Source organism: Botrytis porri, assembly GCF_014898465.1.
Source record: "Botrytis porri strain MUCL 3234 chromosome Unknown BPOR_009, whole genome shotgun sequence".
NCBI lineage: Eukaryota > Fungi > Ascomycota > Leotiomycetes > Helotiales > Sclerotiniaceae > Botrytis > Botrytis porri.
In genome coordinates, this window is record NW_024066083.1 from 1,448,617 (window position 1) to 1,467,442 (window position 18,826).

Genomic DNA, 18,826 nt, shown 5'->3' on the forward strand with positions numbered 1-18,826 from the left:
TAGTTTCAACTTATTTTGCTACCACGTTCTTTCTATACAGCTGGTTCTCACTCTAGCATTGAGCTAACAATGGTAGCAATTGGTGACACCATATTTGGGAGTCAGAGATTAGACCGCGTATGCGAGTTTCGAATCTTGCAAAGAGGATCATATTTTGAATCCTACTTGAGAAGTGAACCACGACTAAATCAGTTGCATTTTTGAAATAAAGGAAATGTAGCATCGTGAAATTTCGTAGTCGTATTTGAAATAATTCTTCCCTATGAGTCATATGATCATAGTTACGGGTCAAGGGAATAGGGTTAGAGACGATGAAACCGATTATCTGATAGATTCAAGTTGATACCAACATACCGAGAAGACTCCAACATATACAAAAGAGAAACAAAGATAAGAGTTCTGGAACCTACTTACTACATATATAACACTTTTCCAACAAAAACCTTTTTTTATTCAACTTTTATACCCTAGTTTATTTATTATATCATGAAGTGAAATTCGAATCTATATCATAAAAGGATTAAAGATTATTGAAAACGTTAATAAAAAGGATAATTTGTTTTGAATTTTTAAAATAATTTTAAAAAGAATTGATATTGAAATTTCTGGAATTTTTGAAAAGATCACTTATTTTGTGGAGGAGAAATGTTACAAATTGAAAATTCTAAACTTTTTTGATAAAAGCTTATATAAATCTTCCATTAAAATATTTAAAAATAGAATGTGATTTTTATATACATTTTGGTATATTCAAATTATTGATCTTGAGAGTTTTAATTTAATATATAATCAATTGAAATAGTAATCTTATATTTTAGTTTATATAAGAAATGATAAATTTGGCTGGGATTATGTTACAAAACGTTACGGTGTACGGTAAGTAAGTTCCAGAATTCTTACAATTTCAATACGTATAGGAACTTCTCGATATGACAAATCAGGTAATGGAAGACCGACAGAATATATGTTGATAGGCTTTCATAACACTCTAGGGGATAAAAAGGCTACGAGGATTCTGACGTACCACTATGGTGTTGATGTAGAAGTTGATGATCGCTTGGGATGGTTTCATATAGTTTTAATGGTAGGAAACTAAAATGTTTATAGAAGAATTCCGTTGAGCTTTTGAGTGCTCTATTACAGGGAGCCTCACCACAAAATTTGAAGCACATGATATATAGGAAATGGGTTTATCACTTGTAGAGAAGCCCGGGGAGGCATCTCAAAGCTATGACAGCATTATAGATACTGTAGCTTGATTGAGGCATGAGGTAGCGAACTTTCTGCCAATTCGCAATTGAGTTTCGATTAAAATAATGTCTATTATAGATACTCTTGCTTCATGGAGAACTAAGAGTATCAATGTGAATATTAATGGGAATATGTTGATGACAGGCGAGCGAGTAGAAATCTGTGCTACGTGAGAAGCAATAAGTACAAGCTAGTGGCCATTTATCGGGGCTGGATCCGATCATTTATCTCCTAAATTCTCGAAGTTCACATATCTCTAGCTCTGAGTATCAAGTAAATAGTAATTCCATAAGGTGTAGCAAGGTATAGATAGAATCAAGGAAAATAAGTAGAAGAACAATCCTATGTACCTGCATAATCATTGAGTGCAAATTCAAATTTGAAATAAGAAGGTCATTTGCAATAATTGCGTGGCTATTCATATTTGAATCCTATTTAAGATTTCGCCGGCCAATAAAACGTAGAAATAGGTACTATAAAAATGTATCTATGTAGGTATCTATTTATGAGGTAAAGTTGTTTGTTCTGCCAAGCGAAGGCGGTGAAGAAGCTGCTGTCTCATCCACGTTGCAACGACTACCAACAGTCACACCTTGGAATACATTTATTTCAATTGGACACACCAACCATGGTCAGATGAGTCAACCTACAAGTAACGCGTGCGGTATGTCCGCGCCGTAGCTGAATCACCTATTTATATTGTTACGAAACGTAGGATCTTTTAAATAATGCTGCACAATCCCAAAGTCCTGGCGATCTTCCTTGCACGCTATTTATCTTTCAAGAGTGTTCTTCAGGCAATATGGAGACTACAGCTACGCGAACTATCAATCTAATCAACCTGCCCAATGATATCGTTGTTTTAACTTTTGCTGAGATATTGGAGACTGTCGGGTTATGGAAGGCTCTTGGCCTGCGAACAGTGTGCAGCACGTTTTTGTAACCCAACAGACACATCATTACTGCGCTAACAAACATATAGGACATTATGAAGTATCAATTACAAATGCAATATGTGTCGATTATATCAACAATCCTCATGGTCCTGTTGATGACACTCTGGAGATATGTCGCAGATACCCTCCCAGTAAATTACCCCGTTTCGCCCCTCTCCTCATACACAAAGAAATGAAAGCCAACACCAGTGACATGATACTTACTCCAATGCATCGAGCAATTATTGCTGTGCCTAAAATTCATTGTCTCTCGGAGGAAAAACAGAGCGAATTGGAGCTTGCCGTTTGTGAAGCTTCAGAGGAACGATTGATCTGGGCAACATCCAGCCGTAGAAACACAAACGGAAGGCAGCAGTTAAGCTTTCTCGCTCCAAGGCTTTCGTGGAATTATAATCCAGTACCTATAGTTGATACTGATATTCCAGTGGATACGATCAACGCCGAAAGAATACTTGATATGCAAAATAGACTTTGCATCGCTATCATCGCCAATGCAATTGCATACATGCGAGTCTTGCTTGAAAGTCACCACGCAGATGCCAACTTTAGAAACAAATACTTCGGTAGACCGTTGTATCTCGCTTCAAGGTACGGACGAGTCGATATAATACAAGTTCTTCTACACCATGGCGCCGACTCCAGCGCAATTCAACCATATTATGGCCCTCACTTGACAGTAGGTTTAGGAAGAGAAAAGTTCTTCTGTTCTTCGGGAAGCGCGTTGCGTGTAGCCGCAATGAATGGTCACTTTGAAACAATGAAGATGCTTGTACAATCACGCTATAATGCAGTATTACCCCTTTCCCACGAAGAAATCAAAATGGTCCTTCATGTTGCGGCGAGGACAGGATCTGTGAGAATTAATTTTTTCATTATGGATATGTTCTACGGGTCACAAGCTGAAAGGAAACATGCAGAGGACGTTCTACTTCAAGCCGCTTCTTGGGGAAGAGAAAATCTACTTACAGTAATGCTGAACGTGGTGTAGATGTCAACTGTATTGCGGGACCGAATCACACTATGCCATATTGGTCGCCCATTCACTGTGCCGCTTATAAAGGTCATGCGAATATTGTCATCTTTCTGTTGTCAAATGGTGCCGAATTAAATCGTGCGATTGTCCGGAGATCAAGAACCTACGTTGGTATTGGATCTGATGCGATAAGCTTTGCAGTCGCCCGAGGTCACAACGAATTAATTCATGTTCTTGTAGACTATGGCGGGATAGTGTTAAAAGAAATAATACACACGGATCCTTCATCAAATAAAACTCTGTTGAACATAGCCGCTCGATGGAGCCAGCACCATACGATGCGTCTCTTGTTGAAAGAAGGGGGTGATGTTACCGGAATAGGCGAGCAAGCTCTGCGTGAATATGCCGTCAAACGTGGAGATCTCTTGATGACACGTCTTCTCATCGATGCTAACGTTTCTCCTTGTGATAACCCCAACAAAAGCCACCAACCAGTGCTCATAGCAAAATGTCATGGGTGGCAGCATATTGTGGATCTATTAATCAGTGCGGGGGTTGATGATATCAATCCTTTTGATACAGATAAGTACCCTATCGACTCACGAAGCTTTCGAGATGGTCATTATCCTCTAAAGCAAAATAAGACACCGCGGCAACTATGGCATATACAAGGCAAAAATTGATTTTATATGCAACGAGAAAACTTTATGGGTTGTAATGCGCAATCAAATAAACCCAAGGATTGTTTTTCTCAAAAAATTTGCTGCAGTTATTACTCTTGCCAAACTTCATTTGATCCTAACTATTGACATTCAAGTAAATCGGACTTTTTCTTACTGAATTGAATCTCTTGTTGATGCACATATGATTTCAAATCCATCGATACTTTAATCCATAGTCTACCTATCAGATTCAAGACTCTGTCGCAGTGAAAATTCTTGCTACCCCATTTACCTCACAAGAAGAGAATTTATGCGACAAGAATGTTGCATAAAGTTTGCAAATGGGGGTAAATTCTTCAATCTGAATGCACCAAAATAGCTGAGCTGAGATGCATCCATACATATTCCCGAACTTGGACCCTTCCCTCACCAAACATATCCCCGTGGTACAGTGGTCTACGTAACGCCTCCACCTAAGCCATAGTAATCGGGGCCCTCTCAATCGGGCCAAATAGGGGACAGTTTGGTACAGTCATTCTATAGTACGAAGTTGATTGGGACCTAGAGGTGCTTTACAGCGCCTCGCAGTTTTGCTATTTTATTCTTTGTTTATTTTATTTTTGTATTTTTTTGAAGATTTGATTTTGAGTGCTTTTGATTCGGTTCGTCAAATAGCGAAAGCTAAGATTATTTTGTGGGGCAATTCTTTTTTAAGCGACGTTGAGGTTAGGTTTTGGATCCTCTCTTTTGGCGCAGTGAATATATTTGAATGAATTTGAAATGTCTAGAATCAAAAGCCAATGGATATTTCGGATGGAGGTGACAAATTAATTCTTTTGTCGCAGCTAGCGACGACCTCTTGCTTTCAAAAAGAAGCTGATGGTGACGCTCAAGTCTGGTATCAACTTTCATATTAGAATAGTTATAAAATCAAAGTAGCATTAAATACAAGCTCTCACACACTAACTAGCGACCTACTCCTAGAAGTCAGAAATAAAGTGATATCTTTCAATCTCTATCTAATGCAGTTAATGACATGTCTAATCTACAGACATGTACCCATATCACTAACAAAACACAATCCATTCCCAAACCACCGTCACTAATCCCCAGCTCCAGTATCTACTTACACCCATAATTGAGCATGCAGATATAGGAGGTGAAGAAGTGTCTCCCCCAACCTCCCCATTCGCACTTTCCACCACTTTCAAACAACTCAAATGCGATTCTGCACTGGCGATAATAGACGAGGTATCATTAAGACTGGATGTGTTCCATAAAACTGTGAGGATTGGGGTGATGCCATCATAGAACTCGCCCTTGGCAAGGTCTGAAAGTAACGCGAAGTGAGAAACATCCACTATACTCGAGGATGTGGTATTGTGGACTAAAGATAACTCATAATTCTCCCCAGTCGTTGGGATACAATCGGGCGATTTGGGTGTGCTTGGTGGAGAAATTGGGGATCTCAATCCTGTTATCGTCATATCATCTATAAGCTTTCACTACCACATCGCTCACTATCGAATTTGCGGACCTTGTGCAACAACATCTCCCCAGCTACCATCCTTTGCCGCGGTACAAGATGTCGGAGCTTGACATTTGAGGGCTGACTGTAATGCATTGCAAATATCTGTTTCGGTCCGAGCATTTGACGTGCTCGTCAAAATTTTGGCCATCTGAGATTGAGATTGAGATTGAGCTGATAGATCACCAACACAAGATGCTGTTAGAGCATCATTACATGTCCCTGTAGCACTGGTTCCAATGTTAAACCTGATGCTATTCCATCGAAAAATAGCGCGCATGCATGGGTGTTTGATCCCGAGGTCAAATTAACCGTCGGAGGGGTGTCAAGATAAAAACCCCGGCTCAAGGTTATATTAAAGGAGTAGGTGGCAATGAGATCGACGGGGCCCACAGGAGACAAAGAAGTTTGACGATGCTTGAGATGCGTAGTAGGGACAGATGGTTCAACTGTGTCTTCGGATTCTTGAATCCCCAATGTCCAGGTAAAGGGCGATGAATCGACCGAAGTATTAAATGAAGTGATTCCAATCACAGAAAGTGTGATATCGTTGATTTTGCATGCGGGTGGATTGTACCGAGTGACACAGTTCACAGAATCACAACAGAAGAGCGTTTGAGCCTTTATGATAGTTGAGATAGAAAGCACCAAAGAAATGGAACGTAACACTCGTTTTACTTCTTGAAGGTACATGTTGATGCAAAAGTAGAGTTGATGTAGTGGTGGTGCTGGTGGGCGAGACTCCTTTTCATCAACCAAGAAATCAAATAGCTAAAAGGATCGAAGATGTCAAATTTGGAGGACTTGATATTTGTACTTACATGAATCGCTCAGATTATAAAGTAGAAATAAAACGCTGAATCAATCACTGGACTGCAGATATCCCATGGAAACCGTGTCGTAAGCATCCCAACAAGTACAAACGTGAAGTGAAGAATTTGACGAGTCAAATTACGAAAAAATTACCTACCCACTGCGATGCAGATGTTTCTATAATTATACTGTGTAGCCAATAACCTCATCAAACTTTTAATATAATTATCAGAATGAATGGTACACCGACTGCGTAAAGAGGCTTAAAACAAGTCGTTCAATGCCAGGACCAATAGAAACGTCAATATCTAGGTATATTTGATCCTTTAAATAGAATTAATTCACGCCGAAACAAAGGCGAGAGGCACAGCAAGACTTGAGAATTGTCTTACTCAAATCCGTACTCTAAATAAGAAATCATAACTGCCATGTACACTTGCGCAATGGGTTGATAAGAATGACACGTAGCTAGAAACATCGGCAAAGTTGAATGTTAATGTAAAGAAGCTTTTATTTCTGCCACACTTGAAGAAGGGGCTACATTGGAAAATGTACGACAAGAGAATAGTCATTTTGATGTAAACAATTAAAGCGATCCTACTCCATCATCAGGATTGAGAAGGAAGAAATTTGCACTTGTCAGGATCAATACCGCTGTAGGCACACGTGAGATACTCATACTGTTTGTTTCCTGATACTGGGTGACATCGTGTTACAACTGTAATCACCGCCGTCTCGTTTATGGACGCGAAAGTAGCTAAGAACTCTGTGCATACTGGTATGAATCATTGGTAAGTCGCTCGAGAGTCGTTGATTGTTGTCCTGAAGGTATTGAAGTCCCGTGTTCCCCACTTTTGATTTCAAGAAGGAGATAACCTAAATTGGACCTCTCAATCCTCAAACAATCATGTGTAAGATTACCTCCATTCGGTTCATCAACCAATTCCAAAGCCTTTAGCCGACTTGTCGTAAAACCGTAAAGATTGTGAGCCGACAATCTTTCGTTGACGCGCATATAGATGGATGCATCGACCATGACTTCATGGTCACCAACGCTTGTGGTTGGCAGATGCCAAGATATGCAGCAATTTAGGCCAATTTCTACTTATTATCACGTTCTTTGAGAGTGGGAGTAGATGGAGAAATAAACGTCCTTTGTCGGCGTAATGATGTGCGATGCGGCAGCTATTCCCGAACAGAATACCGATGTAAGATCGTCGAGAGATTTCGGGGAAGAATCCGCCGGAAAAGACACGATAGTCCTCGAGACAACCATAGTGGATGAAAAGTACCTTTTGGAAGTGCCTACCTTCGAGCTTTTCATTTCCTCTCATTCATCTACCAGCGCAAGACTCAGGGCTGTGAGGTGTCACGAGATGATGCACATTGACGTCTTGAATGCTTCGCTCTGGTCTTCTGAAGTATGGGAGATTCATGATGAAACGAAACATTTGTGTTTCGGGAATTTGTAAAGCCCATGGAATTTGAGTATTCTTTTTTGTTTTTGGCAATTTTCCAGTCTTCATCCATGCATCTGTTATGATCTATGAGCTTAATTTCATCCAAAATATCTCCCGGCGTTGGAAAATTTCCCGCATTTGTCTGGCAGATTTCTGGGGTAATCAATCATACACAATATGGAACCCCAGATTTCTGTTGTAGCCAAGATGTCATTACCCCTGTGGTATAGCAATATAAAGTTGTTTCGCTGGCTTTTATCCCACGAATCGCCAAGCGTACCTTACATCACGCGTAGCTGAAGTTCATTACTTTACCCAGTGTGCTAAATTCGTTGTTTGATCGTCGCGAGTAACCTTTTCAATGCGCATCATTACTCCGTTCGGCAAACGGAATGCCCAATTTTGGAAGCCGGAATGCATTCATACTTTCATGTGCATGCCTTTTTCGACCCTTTTCCACTTTCTTTCAAACTTATATATAAGCGCAACAATACTCTTCGAGTCCTGACATTGCCAAGGAAGTGATCGAGTTGTCCGGCTGAGCGGGCGTGAATTCGGCGAAAGATCATTCAGCATGCTAGATGCTCCCTTAGTCAAGGGAAAATGAATTGCCATGCACTTATATGTGCTAAGTATGTTCCCCCAAATTTATGTTCTGTTCATCAAGTGCTATGCTCTCTTTCATTCCACTCCACTCATACCTAAAACTAAAACCTAGTACTCCAAGTCTTCCGAACTCACAATGCGTTTAAATCTGAAAACCATTCTACTTTCCGCGTCGTTGTTCTTGCCATCTCTTGTGTCTGCCCAGCTAGCTTCTGGCTACCCGATTGGCCCCCTTACTACTTCAGATGCGAAATGGGCCAAAAAAGTCTGTGATGTGACTAAGTATGGCGCAGTAGCCGATGGAAAGACAGATCTGGGACCAGCTCTTCTTGCCGCGTTCAATGCCTGCTCAAGTGGTGGCGTCGGTATGTTTGTAGACTTGCGTAATTTTGGTGTATAATACTAAGATACAATCTAGTGAACATCCCTCTTGGAAACTATGCGATGTCTACATGGGTTACACTATCTGGTGGTAACGCATGGGCCATAAACCTCGAAGGTGTCATTCTTAGAACTGGGTGAGCTCCTTCGCTGCTTCAAACGCGTTTCAGGTTTGCTAATCATTTGTATACAGTACTGCAGGCGGACATATGATTGTTGGTAAGTTTACCGCCTGAATATTTGTGTTTCTACCATCTTCTAATTCCCAACTATAGTCCAAGACTCTACCGACTTTGAACTCTACAGCAGTAGATCAAGCGGCGCTATTCAAGGTTATGGATATGTATTCCATGCACAGGGAATTTATGGGTAAGAGTCTATGATGAAAGTCGTCTCAAGAGTATCGTTAACCCTTGGTGAAGGCCTCGTCTCATTCGACTAATAAACGTTGTCAATTTTTCTATCCACGACATTGCACTTGTCGACTGTAAGTTCCCCCTGAGCTTTTTCTACCGAACTTGTTTCAACTTTCGAATATATTCCCATGCAGTCCCACACAGTCAATTGCATTATTTCTTCTAGCCTCCTTCCGAAATCCATCTTCATTTCTACCGTCAATCTTTACTAAACATTTTACCAGCTCCGGCATTCCACCTCATTCTCGACACCGTGCAACATGGCCAAGTATACAACCTGATCATTCGTGGTGGAAACGAAGGTGGATTAGATGGCATCGATGTTTGGGGCTTCAACGTTCATATCCATGATGTAGAAGTTACCAACAAAGACGAATGTGTCACTGTCAAGGTATGCTCTGCCACCTTCGCAATTTCTTTTAGAAAGCCTCCACTATGCGACCCATCTTATCTAGAACATCACAACTCGTGTAAAAATGATGCTAACGGAAACCAGAACCCATCTAACCACATGCTAATTGAAAACATCCACTGTAATGTTAGCGGTGGATGTGCGATTGGTAGTTTGGGAGCAGACACTGCCATTTCGAAGATTACTTACAATAACATCTACTCCTGGCAATCTAATCAGATGTTCATGATCAAGAGTAACGGCGGATCAGGTGAGTTCTCCTCACTTGTATCACTATTACCCTTTCTAACCAGAGTCTCATAGGGTCGGTATCCGACAGTGTGTTCTCGAACTTCATTGGTCACAGTAATGCATATTCTCTCGACATCGACGCATATTGGAAATCAACACCAGCAACTGGCAACGGGGTGTTATATACTGGTCTCACTTTTTCAAACTGGAAAGGAACTTGTGCAGATGGTACCCAAAGAGCACCTATTCAAGTCATTTGTCCAACAGGCCAACCTTGCGCGGGTTTGAGCATTACAAACTTTGCAATGTGGACAGACGCGGGTAGTTACGAGTTGTATAAATGTCAGAATGCTTGGGGTGATGGAGGATGTTTGGTTCACGGTACAGCACATACAGCTTGTAAGTTGCCACATCTTTTTGATCATTGCGATGTCTAACGAACTCTATAATAGACTCGATTGTGACACAAACGGTATCCTCAGCGCCTTCTGGCTACTCTGCAGCAAAAATGCCGAATGATTTGGCTGCTGGATATGCGCTGACGGCTAGTATCCCTATCCCCACGATCCCTACTACATTCTTCCCTGGACAAGTTCCAGCAACGAAGAGAGCGTATCCTTAGTCGTCAGATAGAGGATAGTTATGCATGCGGAAACATAAGAAGTGTAAAAAGTTGCAGGAAAGCAAGATAGTTCGTAAAGTTTACTTTTCTTCATACATTGAAGCTTTCACTCCTTGTTATTCCTCGATATACGTGTTATGTCCATATAATATCTGCAAGTTCCCTCTTCGGGGTATAACGACCGAATTGCGCATCTCTTGTGATAAAAATCCAATATCTTCGTCTTGACATGCAACTCTCGAGATTTTGACCGTAACTCCAATCGCCATTACTCCAATATCCCATGCGGTTTTTACATCATTCATGCAATGTTATCAACCTCCATTCCCTCGCTGGCTGCATTTGATGTAGTCTCTGGCGCATCTAGAATCGTATTTAGTATCAGAACCTTGAATATCAATTGCAAGTTTGTAAAGTGCTCACCAGTCATCTTGACCTCTCCTTCCTTCATTGCCTGCTCCAATGCTCTTTGACGTGCACAGTTTTGCGCCTTTTGGACCTTACGAGCCTTCTTTCCGGATAAAGGTGCTAAAGGTCCACTCGTAGGGAACAGAACAGTACTGGCTCTGGTACCTCTTGGGTTTTTGGTAACCTTGTTGATAGCGTTCTTGCGTTGAGTCTTTGCTCGGTTTGCGATCTTGCGCTTCTTTTGGGGAACATTGGGGTTGCTTTTGGATGCCATTTTGAAGTGATTTTTGAATTTCGAGTTGTGGATTGACCTGCAGATGGAATTCTTTGAATGAGGAAATAATTTTGAATGCACAGGGGAGTGATCCACTTCGGGTGAACACTTTCACCGGAATTCCGATGCTTGCAGCTGCGCCACAACCCAAGTTTACTACCTGAGCCCGGAATTCATCATCATTGTCATCAGTTTTCTTGAATATATTCACATTCAAACCCATATTACCAATACATCACCTTCTTTCTTTACCATCTTTGTAGTGGTCAGCATACAACTTTGAACTTCTTTGGAGTTTTCAATTCTCATTCTATCTGCACACCACTAGCAGTCCAGTTTTGAAGATACCCGACTATTCCTTGTGTTGTTGTTTACTCTGAATAAGTCATCATGTCGTGGGCAGGTAAGAAGAATACATTTGTGAACTTTGGGAGGATAAAGAAGATCAAACTAACGATCTATCTGTCAAAAGGCTTTAAGAAGAATGTCAATAGGGCAACTACTCAGGTTATGATGAAGACTGGTAAGTGAACCTACCTCAGAGTAACTCAAGGAACTTGCGGGGATTGGGGGTGGACGTCAAAGAAATATGAAGCCATCCCCGAATTCTTGCGAGGATCTTTCGAGTTAGGATCTGTTTATTTTCCAGGCAGCAAACTAATTTTATTCATTCAAGGTCATGTTGAGAAAACAAATGATCGCGATTACGAAGTTGAAGAAAGGTTAGTTACAACTTTATTACAAAACCACGATGGCTACGACAACCGCCGAACACCATACCATGGCGGAAGAATGCGACGAGGAAATGAAGGCGCTCTTGAGAGCTGTGCAAGAAGTCAGCTTGCGATTGACTTTGGAGAATGCTGGTTACTCCAGTAACTCTGAATCCGAATCCGATTACGAGTCAGAAGATGAAGAAGAAGCCAAGATCGACGACAACAATTCATCAGGCTATCCTTCAACCACTTCCTCCAACTTTTTGTCCACGCCATCCGCTTCATCTGTCAATTACTACCCATCAAGCCCTGTCTTGCACTCGGCCTCGACTTCCTCCAACATTTTGACCGACTACCTTCCATCAACTCCTATCTTGCTTTCCAGATCGATCTCTTCCAATTCCGGAAATGAAGACTTGGAGTGGGATTATTTTTTGACCCAATTCATGGCGGCCAAAACTGAAGAAGAAAAGGAAATTGTAGTTGACCAAGTTTCTAGACGTTATCGCACAATGGAAGCCGCTTCATTGAGACTGCAGAAGGAATCAAAGGGTTATTTGGACTCTTTGAGAGGTAATTCTAGTTGTTCCGATTTTTTTGAAGGTGAGCTGACAATTAATGCAGCAATGACCGCTTCTCAGATGCGCATTGCTGAGACCATTGATGCTTTCTACGGTGATGCCGGCGCAAAGGATGGTGTCAGTCGCAGTTACAAGCAAGCTGTAGAGGATCTCGACGCCGAGACAATTAAAGCCCTTGATGGCCCATACCGGTGAGATTCGCACATTTATTTGCGCAAAATGAATGAAGCTGACATTACTAGTACTACTGTCTTGGAGCCCATCTCAAGATTCTGTGCCTACTTCCCCGATATCAATGAGTGTAAGGATATTGACTATTTTCTTTTGATGCCTGCTAAACGATTTCTAGGTATTAAGAAGCGTAATCACAAGCTCCTCGATTATGATGCCATGCGCGCAAAGGTTAAGAAGCTCGTCGAGAAGCCAGATAAAGATGTCACCAAACTCCCTCGTGCCGAAAAGGAGACTGAGATGGCCAAGGCGGCTTACGAGCAACTCAACGACCAACTTTTTAATGAACTTCCTCAACTCATCGACCTTCGTGTTCCTTACCTTGACCCAAGTTTCGAAGCTTTAGTCAAAATCCAACTTCGCTTCTGTGCTGAGGCATATTCCAGAATGGCACAAGTACAACAATATTTGGATGCTGATACAAGAGAGCAATATGCGCAAGGACATCTCGATAGCAGGGTTGAGCAAGTTTTGCAAGAAATTCGCGAACTCAGCATCAGTGGAACAGTTTGAGCAGTGCGATTTCATTTGGGGTTAATATCAAGGAATGTTATTTGCATGGTACTTATGGTACTTCATGAATATATGACTGGTGTTACATGGATGAAAGTTAGGGTTTTGACTGGCAATCGTTGTCATTTGACTTCGATATCAAAGGAAGGCGTTTGGGAAAGTTGTATACCATTGCCAGACCCGATTGTAAAGGACTGAGCATGTATCACCTAGGATTGGTTTTTCTGTAGACGATAATTCCATCATCCTGCTTGCAAGATCATAATCATCACCTTGAATCATATGTATTTCGTTGCCTGTGATATGACATGATAGCTGACGTTGTTGCGCGTCATTCGAGGTTTGGCTAATTGCTAAATAGAGAATCATAGACCTAGCTCTAGGGAATCTAGGGAGATTATCGTTTCATACCTACTTGATTATCATCTCATGATAATATGGCTTCAGTATTTCACGTGGACTTGCACTTCACAATTCTCATTTTTGATGCTTAGATGTAAATGCGTCCACCATTTTCCTGTAGGACTATCGTCCAATTATCAACTCAATCAAGAATAGAAGACATCAAGTCGTTCCATTCTTCGAATATGAAAATATCTGTTACATGATTCGGATTATTTGAAACGATGAAATTTTATACAGACTTTGTTGCACATACACTACCGGCATAGATTAGATACTAGCATCGCCAGGGCCTCCTCATAGATCGGCAACCTCCTTTGCCCACAATTGAAACTTGGCCTCACGTACCTAGGGATCTTTGCATGTGGGATCGATATCTTTAAACGTTATTTGTTTGGTAATGAGGCGCTTGTAGTTTTTTGCCTTTGAATTTTCGAATGAACAGGAAAATGATGAGATGTGGGAGACTAGTTGAAGGTTTCTGAGGTGCGGAAGAGGAGACTAGGGTGTCGTCAGCGAAACGGATTCGCTGGGAAGAGGGAGCCCGAGGAGGGTTCTTTGAAGATATTAGTTGGAGGGTTGGATTCTAGGAGAGGGATTGAGTGGTCGCTTGTATACTTCCGCGTGCTAGATTTGTTTTCTAGACAGGGTGCTTGGCTCGAGAATCGAAACTTCATGGGAGGGATAAGAGAAAGATGCGTTGCTTCGTGGATGCACACATGGGATATCCCTAAATACTAGGAATCAAATGAAAGATCGTCTCTGCAATGAGGTTTACTGGTGGTCTGATCATACCACTGTACTACGAGATGAAATCGCACATTCGCGTCCTTTGATGCGCTTTGGGATGTTGATTCTGGGGTTGGAGGGTTTGTGGTATGACAGCTGGGGATGAAGGTTTGATAGCTCTTGACGCGTACGTTGACGGAGCTAGATAGGGAGAGTGGATGGGAGAATGCTATTATTGGTGTGTGGTGAGAGATAGCTTGGGTTGGAGATCTGAGCTTTGGGAGAGATGATGGATGGATGGATGGGTGGATGGGGTGGAGTAATGTATATAAGAATACTTCTCGTCGTTCTAGACTCAGTATCTGGACATCTTCACTTCCATTCTACATTCTCATTAACGTTTTAGAACATCTTCGGCAGGACCGTGTTTATTTCTTACTTTTTTTTCTATCTCAATAGGCCATTTGATCTTCTTCATTATCCCATCCAACCCAATCTAGCCAAGCCATCAAAATGCAATTCTCCACCGTCTTCCTCTCTCTCCTCGCCGCCACAGCCATCGTAGCAAAAGGCAACTCCACCAAACCCGTGACCGACAAATCCCTCTGCAAAGAGATGAACAAGCTCGAGAAGCTCGTGGACCAAGCCCAAAACACCACGAAGCTCGCCTCCAAAACCAACAACAACCAGACGGAAATCGATAATATTGTGGCGAAAGCCAGCGCGGCCGCTGTGCAGCTCGATGCGATGCAGGCGAATACTACGTTGGTGTCGACTTGTGCTGTGATTGATGCGGCGCAGACGACGAAGAAACAGTGTGATAAGATGGAGGGTATGTATTTTATTTCTTTTCTTACTTCTATTCCCATTTTCTTTCTCTATTTCACTATATTACAATCCCCATCTCCCCAAATCTCAATCCCTCATCCAAATCTCACACCTCCTCAGACCTCCAAAAAACCATCGACACCGCCGGCAACAGCACCAAGCTCGCCGCCAAAATCAAAGGCAACGCCACAAAAGAAGCAGAATACCAAGCCAAAGCCACGAAAGCCCAAACGAAACTCGCAGAGATGATGAGCAATACGACGTTGGTGGATGCGTGCAGTGTGTTGCAGACGGAGAAGGAGGCTAAACAGGCGGATACGACGACCACGAGCGCGGCGACTAGTTCTACTACGGCTGCGAGTGGCGCGGCGGGATTGGTGTGTGCGAAGTTCGGAAGTTTGATGGGTGCGGGGGTCTTGGTTGCGGTGGGGATGAGTTTGTTGTAGAGAGGAGAGGTGGGGATGGAGGTTGTGGGGGTGTGGGATTTGACGGGGAGGGAATTGGGGGGAGGGAATGGGGGAGGGAGTTGATATGTATATTGGTATATCAAATCAGAGGCCGTGGAATTGTGAACATCTACTCCAAGAATCAAGTTTGGATCAGACGATGAAGAAACACCCAGTTAAAGCAGAAGAGATCTACACACATCATGGACTCGCAACCTCGTATACTATAACAAACTACATTCTTTAGACTGCACTATTCACAAGACAAACTTGAATCCTGATAAGACTGAATCAAAAATCACATGTTGGAAAATCAAACAATCAAACAAGAAACAATGAGTACTCGACTAAAACGTGACGTCTTCAGAATTGTATCTTGGTGATGAAAATAACAGACAGAAAAGAAGATATAATGATTTTACCAAATGACCCTGACACTACATGACTCGACACACTTGTTCACAAGGTCAACACGCAAGGTATTCCATCAACTTCAAGGCTCAAGGCAGACTGACTATCCACCCGTCATCCATCCATCGATGCGATCTCGTAAATACTTCAATCAAAATCAACTATTATGAATCATGATACAGAGTCTCAATACCCGCTCACACTCACTAAAACTCAAGCGCGGCTTAAAAACTCCCTCATCCCAAACAAGGACAACCATCAAACTAACTGTAGCAGGTGATAAAATCCTCAAAATGGATCAAAATCAACCCAAATCAATCCAAACGACATTCGTTATTGGATATCAATACGCACAGCACCACCCGTGTAACCTGCAGATTCTAGCGGGCGGAGATTAGTATCTAACTTCATTCAACATGCGGAGTAATTAGTGAGTGACAACTACCATCTCACGGCATACCTACCATTCAACCCTCACAACTCGGTTCCCTCCCCTCCCTTGCAAGTTCAAAATACCCGAAAATAAATCCCCGTACTCCATCCATCTATCCCATTCATATACCGGTCCTCAAAATCCCAATCCTTTAGCCGCATAATTAATTTCTCTGCCTAAAAGACCTGTCCGTCGTACCAATTGCCTCCAGTTGTCAGAACCTTATTTCCTTTGCGAACGCCCGTTAAGGCTGTGAGGAACCGAGCATAGACCCACGTGTAACCTTAATTGTTTTTGTGGCTTTTTTGATAGGTTTCTGTTTGTCGTATGGATGAGCTGAAAAGGTGTTGTCGAAATTTTGGGGTCTTGGGTTTGGGGAGTGGAGTGGAGTGGGTGATGTAAATGTGATGAGGTGTAGATGTGAAATTTTTATTTCATGATTGAATGGTGTTGTTTGAGGCTCAAGTGAACAGTGCCAAGCATACGTATATCTGCGTTGGAAATCTAAACTCCAAGTTCTACAAATCGCGTAACCAATCATACAACCCCCCTAAGGTATGATAAATCACAATGACACATCTCAAACTTTCATCCAGTAATATTCCAAGCCAAGTAAGGAAGCAAACCAGTATTGCAACCCAAGCGACGATCGACAAAAAGGTGGAAGTGAGAAATATGCAAGAGGGAGTGAGGCTGAAAAATGCCATGCCATGCACCTTCCCGCCCTCTCGTGTCACGAGGGACTCAGGTAGGTACGAAGGGATAGATATTTGAGCAGACGATTTTCCATTCAAATATGAAGTTTTGGTAGATTACTTTTCAAATTCGTGGATTCTCTCGCTGTCACATCAATATTCTTATTCGTATATTTTAAGCTTGAATACTGTACCACGATAAAGAAGTCTTCGAGTGGAATCAAGCATATCCAAAAACTTCCACAATGACTGCCGCGAATACAACTCATATTCCTGGTGCGAGGGGTGCTTTACTTGGACTTCGCATTGCACAATTGGCGCTTGCAGTGATTATACTTGCGCTTTCGTCGTATGGAGTTTACTGGCTTGTATATGATGGAGATGCACTTACATTGGCTTCGGTAAGCTTTGGTGATCTCCTATTTACTCATGTTCAAGACTAACTGCGAGGGATCTTCAGGCCGCCATCTCGATTGTTATTTGTGTCTATGTGATAGTAGCAAGCACCGGCGCACCGGTCATGTATAACTACTGGGCGATACTCGGTCTGGACATTATCGCCGTGATACTTTGGGCGGTATCATTCCCGATTCTCGCCTCGCAAATCGCAAGTGCCATTACTGTCGAAGATACTTGCGACTCATATTACTATTGTTACTACTACAAAAACAAACGTGAAATAGGTCTTCAGAAGCGTGCAGAGACCACTTGGGAGACATATAAGAATGTGATGATTGCAACATCTGCATTGGGCGGGCTTGAATTGTAAGTGTTAAGCATATTCATTCACCTTGTGAACAATTGTTAATCACATTTAGTGTACTTTTTGCGATTACACTTATCATGCTCGGCATTAATCTTCATCGACATCGCAGTGCGGGAGGTCATTGCCAACCTGGTGCTGCAGATCCTAGACAGGTCGATTTTGAAGAGAAGCAACAGCGTACTGTTACTGCGCCTGCGGAGCAAAGTCAACCTGAGGTCTATAATCCACCAGTCATCCACCACTAGATGTACCCACGACCCTGGTATACTCAGAAGGAAATGAAGATAAAGGAAAGAGTGTCAAGGCTAGGAGAGGATGTATACGACGGAGTACGAAGTTCTGATCGAGCTGTTGGATGATACCCGAATATTTCTTTCGTGTGTATAATGTTTTGAACGAATAGGATAATAAGACTGTACTAGAGAATGAGAATTGCGAATTGTATGAAGCTTTTAACACGATATGGCCTGTTCCGTATTGATCACTTGAACCCGAGTGACACGAACCACTAAGAAGTTCCAGAAAGTAAGCTTTGAATTAAGACTTAGTTCCGAAGAGACTTCGGAGATTCCCAATCCCCATATGCTCAATGATCCAGAATCATTAGTCCTTCACTAAAAGACTAGATTCCGCAATCACAAAGAAAAATGTACCGAATCTATTCTTATCCTTCAACAAACAGAAGTGATATGAATACTAATACCAGTGGGTAGCTCAATAACATCACACCAAAACAACTATTCTCCACCTCACAGCCAACTTTTCCGTGGCAGATCAGGATGATGTCTAGCTAGCTACTAGGTAGTTTGCTGACAATTAGACCGTGACTCGAAGTATCACCTAAAAAGTTCGGTGATGACTCAGATTATTTAGAATCACAGGACTAATTAGGTGGCTCAGGACTAGACTAGGTAGACATAATAGTCTAAGAAAAATGATGTATTAATAACCTAGAAGAATTAATTCGAAAGTATTACTTTACCAGAATCTTATATATAGATATATAATCCTCCCCTGGTTACTTATAAAAACAAATGCAAGAAGAAACCGTTGAAAAATATATTCTTATCCAAGGAGACAAC

General features: G+C 41.9%; 9 protein-coding genes across 9 annotated transcripts; 7 read left to right on the top strand and 2 right to left on the bottom strand.

Moving 5' to 3' along the window:
* Positions 1–830: 830 nt before the first annotated feature.
* Positions 831–1,096, top strand: EAF01_007233 (uncharacterized protein; the record flags this gene model as incomplete). Its single annotated transcript, XM_038915488.1, has 2 exons — positions 831–876; positions 918–1,096. 2 exons carry the CDS (start codon positions 831–833, stop codon positions 1,094–1,096), a joined length of 225 nt encoding a protein of 74 aa, XP_038769126.1.
* A 791-nt stretch (positions 1,097–1,887) lies between these two features.
* On the top strand, positions 1,888–3,863 carry EAF01_007234 (uncharacterized protein; the record flags this gene model as incomplete). The annotated part of the gene is made up of 3 exons (XM_038915489.1): positions 1,888–1,915; positions 2,234–3,060; positions 3,114–3,863. The coding sequence occupies 3 exons, from the start codon at positions 1,888–1,890 to the stop codon at positions 3,861–3,863; spliced, it is 1,605 nt and encodes a 534-aa protein (XP_038769127.1).
* Positions 3,864–4,687: 824 nt separating this feature from the next.
* EAF01_007235 (uncharacterized protein) lies at positions 4,688–5,650 on the bottom strand (the record flags this gene model as incomplete). The annotated part of the gene is made up of 3 exons (XM_038915490.1): positions 4,688–4,747; positions 4,973–5,316; positions 5,380–5,650. The coding sequence occupies 3 exons, from the start codon at positions 5,648–5,650 to the stop codon at positions 4,688–4,690; spliced, it is 675 nt and encodes a 224-aa protein (XP_038769128.1).
* Positions 5,651–7,352: 1,702 nt separating this feature from the next.
* EAF01_007236 (uncharacterized protein) lies at positions 7,353–7,655 on the top strand (the record flags this gene model as incomplete). Its single annotated transcript, XM_038915491.1, has 1 exon — positions 7,353–7,655. One exon carries the CDS (start codon positions 7,353–7,355, stop codon positions 7,653–7,655), a length of 303 nt encoding a protein of 100 aa, XP_038769129.1.
* A 352-nt stretch (positions 7,656–8,007) lies between these two features.
* Positions 8,008–10,405, top strand: EAF01_007237 (uncharacterized protein). The gene is made up of 9 exons (XM_038915492.1): positions 8,008–8,614; positions 8,668–8,767; positions 8,824–8,849; positions 8,906–8,999; positions 9,053–9,117; positions 9,271–9,437; positions 9,543–9,708; positions 9,762–10,088; positions 10,142–10,405. The coding sequence occupies exons 1-9, from the start codon at positions 8,386–8,388 to the stop codon at positions 10,309–10,311; spliced, it is 1,344 nt and encodes a 447-aa protein (XP_038769130.1). The 5' UTR covers positions 8,008–8,385; the 3' UTR covers positions 10,312–10,405.
* A 207-nt stretch (positions 10,406–10,612) lies between these two features.
* Positions 10,613–10,993, bottom strand: EAF01_007238 (uncharacterized protein; the record flags this gene model as incomplete). Its single annotated transcript, XM_038915493.1, has 2 exons — positions 10,613–10,674; positions 10,735–10,993. The coding sequence occupies 2 exons, from the start codon at positions 10,991–10,993 to the stop codon at positions 10,613–10,615; spliced, it is 321 nt and encodes a 106-aa protein (XP_038769131.1).
* Positions 10,994–11,744: 751 nt separating this feature from the next.
* EAF01_007239 (uncharacterized protein) lies at positions 11,745–13,034 on the top strand (the record flags this gene model as incomplete). The annotated part of the gene is made up of 4 exons (XM_038915494.1): positions 11,745–12,282; positions 12,334–12,481; positions 12,533–12,591; positions 12,640–13,034. The coding sequence occupies 4 exons, from the start codon at positions 11,745–11,747 to the stop codon at positions 13,032–13,034; spliced, it is 1,140 nt and encodes a 379-aa protein (XP_038769132.1).
* A 1,644-nt stretch (positions 13,035–14,678) lies between these two features.
* Positions 14,679–15,439, top strand: EAF01_007240 (uncharacterized protein; the record flags this gene model as incomplete). The annotated part of the gene is made up of 2 exons (XM_038915495.1): positions 14,679–14,997; positions 15,114–15,439. 2 exons carry the CDS (start codon positions 14,679–14,681, stop codon positions 15,437–15,439), a joined length of 645 nt encoding a protein of 214 aa, XP_038769133.1.
* Positions 15,440–16,891: 1,452 nt separating this feature from the next.
* On the top strand, positions 16,892–18,733 carry EAF01_007241 (uncharacterized protein). The gene is made up of 3 exons (XM_038915496.1): positions 16,892–17,379; positions 17,439–17,743; positions 17,797–18,733. Exons 1-3 carry the CDS (start codon positions 17,224–17,226, stop codon positions 17,987–17,989), a joined length of 654 nt encoding a protein of 217 aa, XP_038769134.1. The 5' UTR covers positions 16,892–17,223; the 3' UTR covers positions 17,990–18,733.
* Positions 18,734–18,826: the final 93 nt, after the last annotated feature.

Bases quoted from the DNA above. Each gene is read 5' to 3' on its own strand.
- EAF01_007237 (XM_038915492.1), top strand. From the start codon at position 8,386: ATGCGTTTAAATCTGAAAACCATTCTACTTTCCGCGTCGTTGTTCTTG. The intron at 9,709-9,761 runs GTGAGTTCTCCT...AGAGTCTCATAG, and splicing joins CAAGAGTAACGGCGGATCAG to GGTCGGTATCCGACAGTGTG. The intron at 10,089-10,141 runs GTAAGTTGCCAC...ACTCTATAATAG, and splicing joins CGGTACAGCACATACAGCTT to ACTCGATTGTGACACAAACG.
- EAF01_007241 (XM_038915496.1), top strand. From the start codon at position 17,224: ATGACTGCCGCGAATACAACTCATATTCCTGGTGCGAGGGGTGCTTTA. The intron at 17,380-17,438 runs GTAAGCTTTGGT...AGGGATCTTCAG, and splicing joins ATGCACTTACATTGGCTTCG to GCCGCCATCTCGATTGTTAT. The intron at 17,744-17,796 runs GTAAGTGTTAAG...AATCACATTTAG, and splicing joins GCATTGGGCGGGCTTGAATT to TGTACTTTTTGCGATTACAC.